This window comes from Microtus oregoni, unplaced genomic scaffold, assembly GCF_018167655.1.
Source record: "Microtus oregoni isolate MIOR12 unplaced genomic scaffold, Mior012 000003F_ref0000135, whole genome shotgun sequence".
NCBI lineage: Eukaryota > Metazoa > Chordata > Mammalia > Rodentia > Cricetidae > Microtus > Microtus oregoni.
The window spans coordinates 26,399,518-26,415,395 of NW_024543062.1; the positions used below are offsets into that span (position 1 = coordinate 26,399,518).

The following is a 15,878-nucleotide window of genomic DNA, read 5'->3' on the forward strand; positions in this document are numbered from 1 at the left end:
TCCACAGAGCATAATGGTCCCCTGTCACCTGTGGGTCATGTTTCCAGACCCCAGTCGGTCTTTAAAGCCATAACTAGTACTGAGCTCTGTACATGTTATGATTTTTTTCTTGGTTATACATGCCTATGATAAGGTACAAAAAAAAATTTTTTTTTGAGGCATAGGCCCAAAAGGAATAATCCTGAATGGTCCAGGACTCACTGTGTAGACCAGGCAGGCCTCTAAATCAGAACTTCTTGCCTCTGCCTCCAGAGTGAAGGAGTTAAAGACATATGCCACCACACTATCTTGATAGAAATTTCTAAATTAGACATAGATTAACAACAGTAGGAACTGAAGTAAAGCCGACAGGTGTCTGCTGCAGTGGAATTGCCAGCATCACTACTCTTGTGCTTTTGTCCATTATTGACTAAGATAAGGATTACTTGGATACAGCTACTGTGGTGCTGTGACCATGGTACTATTGGGTGGGTGGTGTATACAGCGGACACTCTACCAAGGGCTGATTCTCATGCAGAGCAGGAAAGAAAGATGTACATCTTAAAGCTTGTGACTTGTTTTTTCTGGAGTCTTTCATCTACTGTATTTGGATCACACCTGACCATGAACAATTTAGCCAGGATAGGAAAAATCACAGCTGTGATCATATCAGGGTACTGTGTGGCTAATCTACACTGTATCACAGATGTGGGGTCTCTGCACTGTGTGGCTAAGCTACACTGTATCACAGATGTTACAGATGTGGGGTCTCTGCACTGTGTGGCTAAGCTACACTGTATCACAGATGTTACAGATGTGTGGTCTCTTACTGTGTGGCTAAGCTATACTGTATCACAGATGTTACAGATGTGGGGTCTCTGCACTGTGTGGCTAAGCTACCCTGTATCACAGATGTTACAGATGTGTGGTCTCTCCACTGTGTGGCTAAGCTACACTGTATCACAGATGTGTGGTCTCTTACTGTGTGGCTAAGCTACACTATATCACAGATGTTACAGATGTGGGGTCTCTGCACTGTGTGGCTAAGCTACCCTGTATCACAGATGTTACAGATGCGTGGTCTCTTACTGTGTGGCTAAGCTACACTGCATCACAGATGTGTGGTCTCTTACTGTGTGGCTAAGCTACCCTGTATCACAGATGTTACAGATGTGGGGTCTCTGCACTGTGTGGCTAAGCTACACTGTATCACAGATGTGTGGTCTCTTACTGTGTGGCTAAGCTACACTGTATCACAGATGTTACAGATGTGGGGTCTCTGCACTGTGTGGCTAAGCTACACTGTATCACAGATGTGTGGTCTCTTACTGTGTGGCTAAGCTACACTGTATCACAGATGTTACAGATGTGGGGTCTCTGCACTGTGTGGCTAAGCTACACTGTATCACAGATGTTACAGATGTGTGGTCTCTTACTGTGTGGCTAAGCTACACTGCATCACAGATGTGTGGTCTCTTACTGTGTGGCTAAGCTACACTATATCACAGATGTTACAGATGTGGGGTCTCTGCACTGTGTGGCTAAGCTACACTGTATCACAGATGTTACAGATGTGTGGTCTCTTACTGTGTGGCTAAGCTACACTGCATCACAGATGTGTGGTCTCTTACTGTGTGGCTAAGCTAAACTGTATCATAGATGTTACAGATGTGTGGTCTCTTACTGTGTGGCTAAGCTACACTGTATCACAGATGTTACAGATGTGGGGTCTCTTACTGTTTGGCTGCTCTGTGATGATCAGTTATTTGCTGAGGTTAAATTCCTTCTCTTTGTTCTTTCCTTTGTGGTATCTTTTTCCTTTGTGATAGAGCTGGGAACTGAACCCAGGGTGTCGGATGTACAGGGCAAGCACTCTGCCACTGAGCTATAGCCTACGTCCTGTAGCTGGATTTCTAAGTTATCCTCAACTTATATTGGGCTTACAGGGCAGAGGACCAGCTGTCCTCACCACTCACATTTTCAGTGTAAGGAAGTTTAGTCTGCATATTTAGCTGCTTACTCAAAAACTAGAAAAGCAAGTGATACAGTTTAGTAAGTTTTCCATCCAAATTACCTTAAAAAGAAGTAGGGTACATATAAAATTAACATTCATGAAAATATTTACTTCAGTGGGATCTTTCATGTCTCAATAAGAAAGAAAATATAGTTGTTAAATGTTTAAAGTCTGTTTATTGTTGTATGTGCGCACTCACATGCTGAACACATGGAGGTCAGAGGACAACTTTCGTGAGTCGGTTCTCTCCTTCTGCCTTGTGGGTTCTGAGGATCAACTCAGTGTTCCAGGTGTGGCAACAAACTCTTTACCCACTGAGCCATCTTGCCAGCCACACAATAAAGGACTTATAAATATATATCTGTGCTGTTTTTCTGTTCTTCATTTGGGTTTTCAATTTGGGTTGTTTTTTGTTTGTTTTGTTTTGTTTTGTTTTGTTTTATGTGGCACAGACCAACTTGTCACAACCTTACTGCCTCAGCCCCCTGTGTGCCAGAATTAGAAGTGTGAGCTACCACACCCTGCTTGAATTTGTCTTTTTATGCCAAGAAGGATGTTATAAAGTGTCTCAACCTGTAAAAGTCTATATTGTTTGAGTATTGTGAGGTATATAGTATATGAATGTTCATAATGAAAGGAACCACTGAGGTGACACTGGTTATGTCTGGGTGGTCACACATAGCCATTGGGATTCACGCTTCCTTTTAGAATAGCTGACAGCATGTGGTCATACGTGTGGCAGAAAACACTCGTGGCTTTGGCTCTGGCCATAAACCAGCAGTCTGGGACACAGGGTCTGGGATGGCAGCCTCGGAAGTGTCTCCTCATTTTTGCTTTGAGAAAGCCTCTAAAACTGCCTCGCTGAGAATGTTCAGCAACATGATCAAATAAACTCTTACTGTTGAGGATATGCGTGTATGTGGAGAATGTCCTCAGATGGCATTCCTTGGGTGTTCACCGCTTTGTTTTTTGAGACAGGGTCTCTTGTTAGCCTAGACTTCTTCTGGTAGTCTAATCTGGCCGGATTGCAAATGAACATTGCTATGCCTGAATATTTTCATGTGGGTTCTGGGGTTAAATAATGAATAAATATTTTTAAGATACAAATTAAAATCTCCGGATGGCACTGTTCAAAGTAGTGGCATTGGACTGATTCAGGTTAACAGCACATGGCAGGCCACCTCTTTAACTGAGCCCTACAAAGACATGTTTCTTGTTTCAAGCTTTAGAGTGTGGACAAGGAGGACTGCTAACTGGGGGTTTTCTGTTTAACTGGTACTGAAGATTGAATCCTATATAAGTGCGTAGTCCTGAGCCCAAACAGATTTTTCTGGCTTGTGTATTCCTCAACACTTTCTAAGTTACAAATTTTATCTTGTAATAAATAATAATCAATAGCATCTAGGCACTCAAAACCTATTATGAAACAAGACTGTAGGGTATTAGGTCGGAATTGGCAACCTCAGCTTGACTATCTACAGCGAATATTTCTTTATCAATCCTCATATGGTCTGAGGCCAAGTCCAAGTGAAAGATGACAAGAACTGAAATGTCAAAAATTATGAAAATTAATTCATTATCGAGTGACCAGATAAGGCAGATTTAGTTCAGGCCAAATGGTTTTTCTTCCTGATGTTCTTAGTGCTATGGTTGGTTGGTTGGTTGGTTGGTTGGTTGGTTGTGTACTTGGTTGATTAGTTATTCAGTTGTTTGTTTGGGTACTTAGCTAGTTGTGTGGTTAGTTGGGTAGTTGTATGGTTAGTTCATTGGTTGGTTGATTGTTGGTTGTGTGCTTGGTTGATTGGTTATTTGCTTGGTTGTTTGGGTACTTAGTTGTGCAGTTGGTTGGTTTTGTGGTTAGTTGAGTGACTGTTGGTTGGGTTGTGGTTGATTTGTTGATTGTTTAGTTGACTGGCTAGTTGGTTGGTTGGCTGATTGACTAACTTGAGGGACTTCTTATTAACTTTTCTTATTATCTTTTAATCTGTTTCAGTTGGTGATGGAGTACTGCTTAGGTTCAGCCTCTGACCTGTTAGAAGGTAAGGATAACATCACTGTGCTTCGCCTGTTTGTCCTCCATCATGTTCTCTGTGGGGCTAAAGAGGCAGCTCAGCGGTAAGAACACTCTGCTGTTGGGGAGGACATGAGTTTGGCTCCCAAGTGGCTCACAACTGCCTAAAACTCCAGCCTGGGGACCTGACACCCTCTTCTGGCCTCCACAGGCACCCACATTCATTTGTGCCCGCACACACACACACACACACACACACACACACACTGAAATAAAATCTTATTTTTAAAAGGAGGTTATCTACTTCTAGAAAAATAGACAAAGTGCAATTTGGGCCTCTGGTCGAAAGATGGTTAAGGGCCACATGGGTAACCTGTGCAGACATAATCTCTGCCATGTAGTTGACATGTCTGGATGACATCAGCTATACTACTGTTGAGGCCATGGCTATCCAGGGTAGGCATTGCTGAAATTTTTGGTTAATGTGGTATGGTACCCGTAGCCAAAAACCATCAAAGCCATGTATAAATATTGCTATCTACCCTTTGCCAGTGTTGCAATGGACCATGTGTATGAGACTCTGTGTGTGGGGGAGTGTCTTGTCACCTCATGTTGATATCTATCCATGTAAGGTGTCGTGATGGACCCCGTCCCCCTCTTACCAGTGCTACTACGACCCCCAGCTATGTTTAAAATTCCATTTAAAAATGCCTGAAGCCACCCACGATTTCTCAGTAGAAGCTGCTTCATAGCCTCTTTACCTGTAGGTCAGGGGTAATTATGAAAGCTTTGCAGTAGAGATCATAGTGGCTCAGATCACTGTTTAGGGGACTGATAAAGCCAGGCCCAACTGACTTGGAATCGGTATAACTTTGTCTCGCCGTTGACCAGTAAATTAATGCCAAAAGCCTATGGGTTTTGTCGTGTTGGTCTCGTTTCTATGCACTTGGTTTTCCTCATCTACTGCTATGTGGAGGGTACGTGGTTAGGTGAATATGCTCTCAAGTCGTCCTTTGATCAAGCGTATTAACTGTGTGATGTAGAAGGCTGATTCTTCATCCTGATTATCTCTCCTGTCTCCTCAGTTCATAAGAAACCACTTCAGGAAGTGGAGATTGCTGCTATCACCCATGGTGCCTTGCAGGGGCTGGCCTACCTCCACTTTCACTCCCTGATCCATAGGTAAGTCCAGACCCCAGCTTCCTTTCCATCTCCCTTGCCCAGCTCCGTAGTCCAGGGACCGTGGGAATCAGCATGTGTTCCAGTTTTCTGCATCTGAGGAATTACAGGAAGTAAACAGATATCCCCCAGGCCCCTCCCACAGCTCAGCAAAGACAGCATCCCTCTGATGTTTGGGGGGGGGGGAGCTGTTTATTTGTTTGTGGGTGGTGGTTGTTATTTTTAGTTTAGGTGAGTTTTTTTTTTCCTGAAACAGGGTCTTACAATGTAGCCTAGGCTAACCCCAAATCACAATGTAGCCCAGGTGGATCTTGAACTCCATTTTCCAGCCTCAGCTTCCAAAGGGTTGACATTTTTGGTGTGCACTGCTGTGCCTGGCTTCACATGTAGGTAGCTGGCTCCTGATGTCAGAGAAATCTGAAGAAAGGTCCATCCATTTTTCCCCTCTGGGTCAGGAACTGAAGCCGGCTGGCTTCCCTGTGCAGAATAGCAGCCCAGCTGAGCCACTGCCTTCTCTTCTCCCATTCTGAGACTTCCTGTTTCTGAAGACTGTGTCAGGAAGGTTCTCAGCACATACATGGTAGCTCACAACTGCCTGTAACTAATGCCCTCTTCTGGACTCTATGGGCAACGCATGCACATGGTACACAACATGTAGGCAAAATGCTCATACACAAATAAATAAAGAAATAAATTTTTTAGAAAGGCTAGACTGGGGTATGTGTGGATTGGTACTAGAACATTTGCATAGCACATGTCCATCTCCAGCACCACAAAAAATAAATAAAACAGACAAAAAATGAACCAGTTATACCTGGTAAATAATGACTAAACCCATTTACCATGTAATCAATGATTTAGCAAATTTTTTGGGTATGTTTCCTTGAAGTCAAGGTATGATTACTAAATGCTGACTTGCTTGGAAGTTTGCTGTGTTTTATCTGAAACCACAGTTTAGTTTTATGTGTGTCTTTCTTACCTTAATCAGCATGGTACTTATGAACGAAACTGAGCCGACAAAAAAAATGTAATGGCCTCTAAATTTCAAAATGAAAGACAAGCATGGTGACATACACTTTTAATCCCAGCACTCAGGAGGCAGAGGCAGGAGGATTCCTGTGAGTTCAAGGCCAGCCTGGTCTATAGAGTGAACTCCAGGACATAGAGAAAACCTTTCTTAAAAGAGTACAGTGGTATATGCATATAATCTCAGCACTTGTGAAGTAGAGGCAGAGGAGCAGACATTCAAGGCCAACCTTGGCTACGTAAAGAGTTCAAGAGCAGCCTGGGCTATGTGGGATCCAGTCTTCAAATAAAACATGAACACCAATCATCTCATCTTTTTATTGCTGAGAGGGACTTTCCTCCCCACGCCCTTTTGTTGTGAGAGAATAAACAGCACGTTTGTTTTCATTTCTGACCTGTGTCATCTCGAGCAGGGAAACCTTGGAAGCATCTAAGCCTAATCGCTTTCTCTCCGTTTCCCAGGGGTTTCTTTCCACGGCCCATTTTCAGCTTGCTGTTGGTGGTTCCCGGTCCTCATTGTACGTCATTCATACCTTAGGAGAAAGAAGGGATCCGCCTCACCCTCTCATTCTAATCTCAAATGGTGTCTTTCCCCCTAACCTTTCACCACGCCTCAAATACCAAGCATCCTTAGTACAAACCAGCCACAACCCACCATTGCAATATCGAAATGCAAGTTCCTAACCCCTAATCCTTGTCTGTTTTGATCTTTCAGGGTCTTCTTTTTACTGTACAGTGTTATTTCTTAAATAACACCTTTTCTATAACCTGTACCTCCCATGCCTTAGAGTGGCAGTTACACTTACAGACAGAGAGAAAGGGTCACGGGCAAGACAGAACAGGTATGTGTCCAGCTGAGGAGCCCTGCGCAGGGCGGCGATGCAGGCATGGCAGGCAGATCTGGAAGGGAAACAGGCAGTTACAAATGGCACCAGTTTGCCCAGCACGAGGAATGGTGGTGGTGGTTGGCTAAAATGCTGAAGAACACGCTTTGTAAGGGTCGCCATCTGGGAGCTCTCCTTGCCTGGCATGGCTCCCTTTTCCCCTCGCTCTACCCCTCCCTCTGAAGACAGCGCTTCCTGGAAGCCCTTCCAGTGACCACCCAGGAATGCGGGCTCCCTTACAACATGCAGTGACAGCTGAGAAAAGTATGCTTTGTGTTCGTTTAAGAAACTTCGTATCGTGCTAATGCATGCTCTAGCCTCCTGCATAGTAAGAATGGAGAAGTTAACTCTCGAATGCTCCTCTTTTTCTCCTGTAGGGACGTTAAAGCTGGAAATATCCTCCTCACAGAACCAGGGCAGGTGAAACTGGCTGACTTTGGATCCGCCTCCATGAGTTCTCCTGCCAATTCCTTCGTGGGGACGCCATACTGGTACGTAGACATAGAAGATTTGATGTAGGCTGATGCACAGGTGTGAGTAGGGGGGCCACTTGGCATCCCCAGTGTGGTTTCTGCAGTGTTGGGGATTGAACCCAGGTCCTGGAGGATGCTGGGTTCCTGGGATCCTGGGAGGATGTTCAGCCCTTGAGCTGCTTCCCATCTCCTTTGTCTGGAAACAGTCTCACTACTTTGTTAGGATCCCAAGCTGATCTTGAGTATGCAATCCTCCTGCCTCAGACTGCCTTGGAGCTAAGCACGCAATCCTGCACTACCAGGCCTAGCCTTGTTTTGTCAACACAGTGTGTTACCAGCAAGGAATAGTGGTGCACACCTTTAATCCCTGCACTCAGGAGGCAAAAGTAGGTGGGTCTCTTCGAGTTTAACCAGTCTGGTCTACACAGTGAGTTCCAGGAAAGCCAGGGTTATAAAGAGAGAGACTATATTTAGAAGGGAGGGAGAGAGGGAGGGAGGAAGGGAGGGAGGGAGGGAGGAAGGAAGGAAGGAAGGAAGGAAGGAGGAAAAAGCTGTGTTCCTGATGTGCCCAGCCAGATTTCCTTTGAGAAGGTTGGAAACTGCACAGAGTGACCTTAAATTGCTCGAATGAGGCAGCTGGGTCTCCTTTGTGTGCTATCAATTTGCTGGGCTAGCTCTGTCTAAGGTTTCACTTGAGATCTCTTTTGAACTACTCCCTTGAGGCAGTGTGTTCGGGACAAGGGATCTTCTTTACAGCTTGCTGGCTACCTACCAAGCCAGGATGGAAGAAATCCAAGCTCCTGACTCTGCTGAGCTCTCTGACACTTCATCCACTTTGACGTCATTCTGACTCGGAGCTGTCCCCACCTTCCGTTCCAGATCACCTTTCCAAACGTTCACAGATGCATCGCCTTGTTATTGTAGCTTTGAAAAAGACACGCTCAGGAAAACCCGCTAAGAATAGCTGCTGTCTGACTGCCCCCTGACTGCCCCCTGTCGTAAGATAATGTTTACAAAGCCACTGCCGACACGGAATAGACCGGAGCACCATCCGAGACTAACTGAAGGCAGAGGGACCCCTCCCATCTAGGGCTCACCAGGGCGCCGTACAGGACCTGTTTTGTTCTGTCAGTTACAGTGTCGTTGGAGTAGCGGACCACGCTCCCTTATGCCGTCCTCCGAGATATTTTTCATGTCTCTTAGAGTGATTCATTTGTCTGTGTTCACAACAGACTAACCCTTTTTTTGCTTTTGTTTTTGTTTTCTGAGTCAGTCAGGGTTTCTCTATAGCTTTGGAGCCTGTCCTGGAACTAGCTCTGTAGACCAGGCTGGCCTTGAACTCACAGAGATCTGCCTGTCTCTGCCTCTGAGTGCTGAGATTAGAGGGGTGCACTACCATCACCTGGCCAAACTAACCCTTTACAGATCTCTGTGAGGTCCCTGTGACAGGTCTCTCCATTTCTTAGATGAAGAAGCAGATAGAACATAGTTAGTAACAGACTCAAGAGCAAACTGAGAGCAAAAGGCAGAGCCATGCTGTGTTGAAAATCGCGCAGCAGTCCCTAGAAGTCACCAGTGATGGCTGTGTTTTTAACAGTGTTCTTCCGAGTGGTTTGTGTAAGGAAAATTTGTCGGGAAAAAAAAATCTTCAACTTCTTAAATCAATTTTATAGCTGCTATACTAAATAGTAGGTTAAACTGGGCGGTGGTGGTGCACACCTTTAATTCCAGCACTCGGGAGGCAGAGGCAGGTGGATTCTCTGTGAGTTGAAGGGCAGCCTGGTCTACAGAGGAAAGGAAGGAAGAGAGAGAGAGAGAGAGAGTAAGTCATCATATTCTCTCATACCCCATGTCATGTTTTGTACTTTGTTCATCTCTATGTCCTCCATCCTGCCAGCCCACTGGTTCCCTCCCCCCACAGTTCCCTTTCTGCTTTCCTCACCTCCCTTCTTCTCTCCTGTATTTGTCTTTCTAGGTCTGGCTCATCTCCTTTAACATGATGACCCCCCAGTTCTATCCCACATCTTAATTGCTTTTCTATTGCTGTAATAAAACACCATGACCAAGGTGACTTATTTAAAAGTGTGTTTAATTTGGGGCTTTAATTTCAGAGGGTTAGAGCCTGTGACTGTCAGGGCAAGGAGCATGGCAGGAGGCAGGCAATTCATGGCAGCAGGAACATTTGAGAGCTTACATCTTAAGGCATAACCACAAGACAGAGAGAGAGAGAGAGAGAGAGAGAGAGAGAGAGAGAGAGAGAGACTAGGAAGGGCAAACTCCTTTGAAACCTCAAAGCCCACCCCCATTGACACTCCTCCTCTAACAAGACCACACCTTCTAATCCTTCCCAAATAGTTTCACCTGCTAAGGACCAAGTATAGGAGCCTACAGGGACCATTCTCATTCAAACCAGCACATCCCAGATGCCTCCATTGTGTACCTGAACCACGTTTTCCTTACTTATTTATCTGCTGATTGTCTAGGCTGGTTTCATTCTGTGACTCCTACAAATAACACCACAACAAACACTAAACCTTGAAACAGGGACTGGAGAAATGGGTCAGCTGCCAAAAGTACTTGTTCTTACAGAGGACCAAGGTTTGGTTCCCAGGGGGGGGAAAAAACTTTTAAATACCCTTAAAAATATTTTTGAATACCCTTAAATCTACTGTACCTAGTAGTTTTAAAATGGAAACTTTGTTTCTTCTGACAACTTGAGTTCTGCACATTGTGTTTGGCAGGATGGCCCCAGAGGTGATCTTGGCTATGGATGAAGGACAGTACGATGGGAAAGTTGACATCTGGTCACTCGGCATCACCTGTATAGAACTGGGTGAGTGGAAAGTAGTTTTCATTGGATCTTTGCAAATCGGTCCTCTTTACGCCCATCAGGTAACTTGTCTAGAACTCCCTCAGTGATTGATAGCTGTACAAAGGCCAGGCAAAGTGAATTTGTTGTAGATATTTCCCATGCTCTTATTGACCACGAAAGATTGCTCCTTCTCCGCTGTGTCTCCATGAAAAACAAGCCAGTAAGTGCTAGTGTTTGAGAAACACCCCTACTCTGTGTGACGTTGCACACCACAGTATGCCAATAAACTTAACAAACCAGGCTGTTGCTGGAGGGAAGGACCCAGGCAGGGTAGCCTTTGCATATTTCCCTAGTGTAAGCTACCATCGCTGTTCGCTAGATACGGGCCTGAGGATAAGGGGGGGCCATTAGGCTTCCTATACACCACAGGAAGATGGCCCAGGTTTAATCTGCCTTATCTAGAAACTTAAAACTAAATTTTTGAAAACTCTTCATCTAGTTTTTAAGATTTATATCTCTTTTAACTTAAATTCTTTTTTCCTGGTCTCCACATTGACCCTGTCAGAATTCCTGAGATGTCCTGTGGAGGAGACCTGGGACACTCAGCTGTTCCAGCACAACCTCTGCCTCTTCCAAAGGAAAAGATTAGGTGCATGATCTGTCTATCACTTTTCATCCAAGAGAGACTAGCAAAAAGGAAATGACTCAAGAGGGAAGACTAGAGTAGTTACTTATTTTTTTTCAATGAGGTCATATGTCCACGTAGTTTATAAATCAAAAAATTTAAGCCATGGGGTTGGAGAGATGGCTCAGGGAGGGGTTAAGGCCACTTGCTCTCTTCCAGAGGACCCATAATTCTGTTCCCAACACCCACTTTGGGACCCAGGGAATCCCATGCCCTCTTCTGGCCTCAGCAGGCACCTGCACTCACTTGGCATTTATGTGTATACCCAGACACTCACTCACACATCAGGCAAGGTGGTGTGCACATGTCCCAGCAGTTAGGAGACTCACGGGATCAGGAGTGACCGCCACTCTGTCACCCACTTCAGCACTGAGCCTAGCTGTACCTCAGTTTCTTCCCTTAGGAAACTGGAGAGTACACTTAGCTGCCAAGCTCCAGCGGGCATGATGTATGGCATCCGTGCCACACCTGAGGCAGTGAGTACCAGACATAGGACAGGAACTAAGCAACTCACAGCAGCTAGTGTTCCCTTTCAGCTCGGGCTGCCAACCATGTTTGTTCATAAGAAAACTTTGATTTTTTCAAGAAGCACTTATCCAAGAGTGGGGTGCCTTTGGGTCACCTCTCTTTTTCAAACAGAGTACAGCCCACGAGCTCTAATTTGGCACATCTAGGCAGAGCTGTTTGCGCAGTGACTCACTAAACTGACCTACCTCCCTAAACCCTGACCTTGGTTGGCACAGGGGGCACATCCACAAACATGGCACCATTTCTTTCAGTTAAACAGGAAATACACACACACACACATACATACATACACACACAGAGGATATATATAATTCTGGGCTGGGGACTCAGTCTGGTAGATACAGTGATTCCTACCCTGCAGAGAAACCAGGTTCAGATCCCCAGCATCGATGTGAATGTGGCTACCCACTTGTCATCCCAGAACTCCGGAGGAGCAAGGCGGCCGCTTAGACTAGCTGAAGCAGCAAGCTCTGGGCTCAAATGAGAGCCCCTGTAGAGTGCGATCAAGGCCTCCACACACGTACGATACACACGTCTACTCACACTCACACTATACACGAAAATACATGCACACCATACATATGCAGACACACATGCAAGTACTTCTGCACACATGTGAACACCATACATACACAGAGACCCACACATGCAAAAGAAAAAAATAAGGGCTCACAGATCCATGTCACAGGTACCACCAGTCCTTCCTGTGTGCTGTCTACAGCCGCATGCCACCCGCTGTGCCCCTCCAGTGCAGTGATGAGCTCCCTGGAAAGGACCAGATGATAAATATTCTAGACTCTGCAGGCCCTGCTGGGTATGTCTGCGCTGCTTGTACCTTCCCCACTGGAACAGGAAACACCCGTGGAAAACACGTCATTATACAGAAGTGGGCTGCCGGCTGACTCTGGCCTTGGCTCTGTGGTGTTCTGTCTCAGTGACAAGCCCTGTCACTGTGGCTATGAGGCTGGTTTGCTTGCTTGCTTGCTTGCTTGCTTGTTTGCTTGCTCGCTCTGTGCGGCCCAGACTGTTCTAGAACCTGAGATCTTCTTGTTTTAGCCTGTCTCGTGCTGACATTACAGCCTTCAGCACCAGGCTTGGGCATAGTAATTTCATCTGGTAAAGAATTCATACATGGACCAGACCCTTCAAATCCAGTGTTTGAGGATGGCCCCAGGCTCTGGCTTCTCTACTACGGCCATTTCCCCACCAGTTGAGGATTGGCTGTCATGGCTTGTCCCCAGGCACATTGCTTGCTCCTCCTGGGCCCCCATTTAGGCTTCAAGTCTGAGCTGCTGCTGTCTACACTAATGCTGAGTTTTGGTTTCTGTTTTCTCTTCTGAGACAGGGTCTCATATAGCCCAGGCTGGACTGGAAATCACCATGTAACATAGGATGACCACGAACCTCTAATCCCTCCTGTGTCCACCTCTCAAGTGCTAGGATTACAAACATGATGACCACACCTGGTTTGCGCAGTGTGGGGATTGAATCCAATGCTTCACATGTGGTAGACAAGCCCTCTGTCAATTGATCTACAACCCCACTTCCAACATCCTTTCTTAATGTCTGTTTTCTTTGTCCAGCCCCCTTTTCACTGCTTCTCCTATTCAAGCTCCTCTGGGCAACCTGGGTTGTTTTGCATTTTGCTGGGAAGGAGAGTTACCTCGTTCTCTTATGGTGAGCCTATCACATGGTATCTGACTTCAGCCCCAAGAGACTTTGGTCTCTCTTCATTATTTTTCTATGCCTGTTTGCCACACAGAGATTCGTTTTTCATATTTTTAACAATTTTAATATAGATAAATAAAGAATTATCTATTTGTGGGGGGTGGAGAAAGTGCTTTAAGGGCCACGGCACATAGTGGAGGTTAGAAGGAAGCTGTCAGAGTCATTTCTCTTCTTCCACCATCTGGACCCAGGGACTGAACCCAGGTCTTCAGGTTTAGCAGCAATTAGGGTAGATGCTGAACCATCTCAGCAGCTCACACAAAGATTCCCTGTGGATACAGTTCTTTGCATTAGGTTGCCCCTTATTAATTTATTTAGCAGGTTTTGTGGGGACTATGTCCCAAAGTGAGTCCTCAACCCTGGAAAGAGTAAAGAACAAAATGACTATCATGAACATCGCCACTGCCCCTGCTGTGAGGGACACAAAATAGTGAGAGTTGTAATGTGTGGCCAAAAACGCAGCAAATATATAGTCTGCGGTGACAAAAGTCACAGAAGGCTTCACTGAGGACGTGGCCATTCGCATAGCCCTTGATAAATATGCTTTAGATTCCTGCAGAAACAAGATGAGGTCTCATTAGTTCCTCTTCTCACTGACATGACCAAATTGCTGATAGGAAACAACCTAGGGAAGAGTTAGCACTCACAGATTGAGGGGACATATTCCATGGGGAGGTGTGGCCAAGGGCGCTTAAATCAGCTCCTTACAGTGTTTCCACTGTCAGGAAGCAAGAGCTGACTGACAGGAAGTGGGGCGGAGCTATAAAAATCCCAAGACCTTCTCTCAGTGACTCCCTCCCTCCAGCGAGGACCACCTCCAGGAGGTTCCACAGCCCTCAAGAACAGCACCACTGCCTGAGGGACCCTGTCTTCAAGCATGCCACTAACACATCAGTGGGCCTGGCCTCCAGGTTCTCCCAGCATCCCTCAGTCCCTGCCTGTTGCAGGGTGTGACTGGTATACCTATCCTCTACTCTGAACTCTTGAGCCTAACGGCTGGGCTGCCCTTCCTCCAGAGGCTCTTCCCTATAGAATTCAGACATTTTGGTTACTTGTTCTTAGTACTTTTGGCCTCCTGGCTGCTGCACCTGGTTCCCCGCTCTCCCCACACAGCCCAGCTCAGCCCAGACATGTCCTCTCTGGATTCTCCCACGTGTCCCTGCCTCTGACTGTGTTCTCCCTTTTAACTACAATCAACTTTCTCCTCCCCCATACCTAGGAGCAACCATGACATTTGCTTTCTTCTTTCTTTCTTTCTTTCTTTCTTTCACTCATCCATGAGCCCATGGAGGCGTTTTATATTCAAGCCACAGCAGGATTGATAAGAATTAGCCAGAGCTGAGACAGGGACACGCATGTTCTCAGCTGCACAGGAGACAGGCAGGGACACGCATGTTCTCAGCTGCACAGGAGACAGACAGGGACACGCATGTTCTCAGCTGCACAGGAGACAGGCAGGGACACACATGTTCTCAGCTGCACAGGAGACAGACAAGAGAACCATTGAGCCCTGGAGTTTCAGATCAACTTGAGCAACATAGCAAGACTTCATCATTTTTTTTTAAACTAAAACATAGGGTAGTGGTAGTACACGCCTTTGATCCCAGTACTAGGGAGTCAGAGGCAGGTCTCTGAGTTTGAGGCCAGCCTGGTCTATAGAGTGAGTTCCAGGACAACTGAAAGCTTACACAGAGAAACCCTATCTCAAAAACAAAACAAAACAAAAAAACAAAAACAAAAACAAAAAAAAAACCACAAAGGGGGCGGGAAGAATTAACTTGATAAGGTTAAAATCTAGACTAAAAACATCCATGTGCTTGATTGCTTCAGTGAAGCCAGAGATGGTTTGAGAGAGGGGAACGAGCCCATGATATTCTCGGAAGGCAGGCTAGTGGAGGTCTGTAGGCTCTGCTGAGTGATCCAAACTTAGTGTAGGAAGGAATGGGAAGCCGCTTGTGTCTACAGGTTCCTAGTTCCATGTGTCTTAAAACCTTGATGTCCCCAAAAGACTGTGCTCTACAAATTCCTTGAGTCCACTTCCTGAAACACAGCTCAAACCACTTCTGTCTGTCCTCTGAGCTTAAAACCTCTATCCACACTGCTTCTGCTCGGACCAGTTCACCCACCAGCTACCAGTTTCAACCAGTTTCTACTTGATGTATGTAAACAGTCTGCTCCAGCACGGTGATACATGTGTGATCTCTGTGACTAGGGAGGCCAACCAGCTAGGACTGTGCCAGAGACCCTCGAGAGAGAAGGGTAGGAGAGAAGGAAGGGGCAGGAAAGGGAGGAAGGAAGCTGTGCAGGACCCTGAAGGACCCTCCAGAGGCGTCTGCAGCCATCATCCAGCAAAGACTCACAGAGGACCGTAATCAAAGTGCATTCTGAGACCAAGAAGGAATAAATGTTTTTTAAAAGACAAAGAAGTCACTCCAAATCATCACCTTCTTTTCTTTTTTTTTTTAATTTATTTATTTATTAAGGATTTCTGCCTCGTCCCCACAACCGCTTCCCATTTCCCTCCCCCTCCCCCGATCAAGTCCCCCTCCCTCATCTGCT

The 15,878-nt window shown here is 45.9% G+C and overlaps 1 protein-coding gene across 2 annotated transcripts in view; it reads left to right on the top strand.

The window, feature by feature from the left end:
• The window catches only part of Taok3 (TAO kinase 3), a 184,463-nt gene that overhangs the window by 102,357 nt on the left and 66,228 nt on the right, over positions 1 to 15,878 (top strand). For both annotated transcript variants that reach the window (XM_041647302.1, XM_041647308.1), the window contains 4 exons: positions 3,987 to 4,032; positions 5,090 to 5,186; positions 7,471 to 7,584; positions 10,308 to 10,399. In XM_041647302.1, the coding sequence (XP_041503236.1) occupies positions 3,987 to 4,032; positions 5,090 to 5,186; positions 7,471 to 7,584; positions 10,308 to 10,399 (349 nt within the window). The remainder of the gene's footprint in view (positions 1 to 3,986; positions 4,033 to 5,089; positions 5,187 to 7,470; positions 7,585 to 10,307; positions 10,400 to 15,878) is intronic.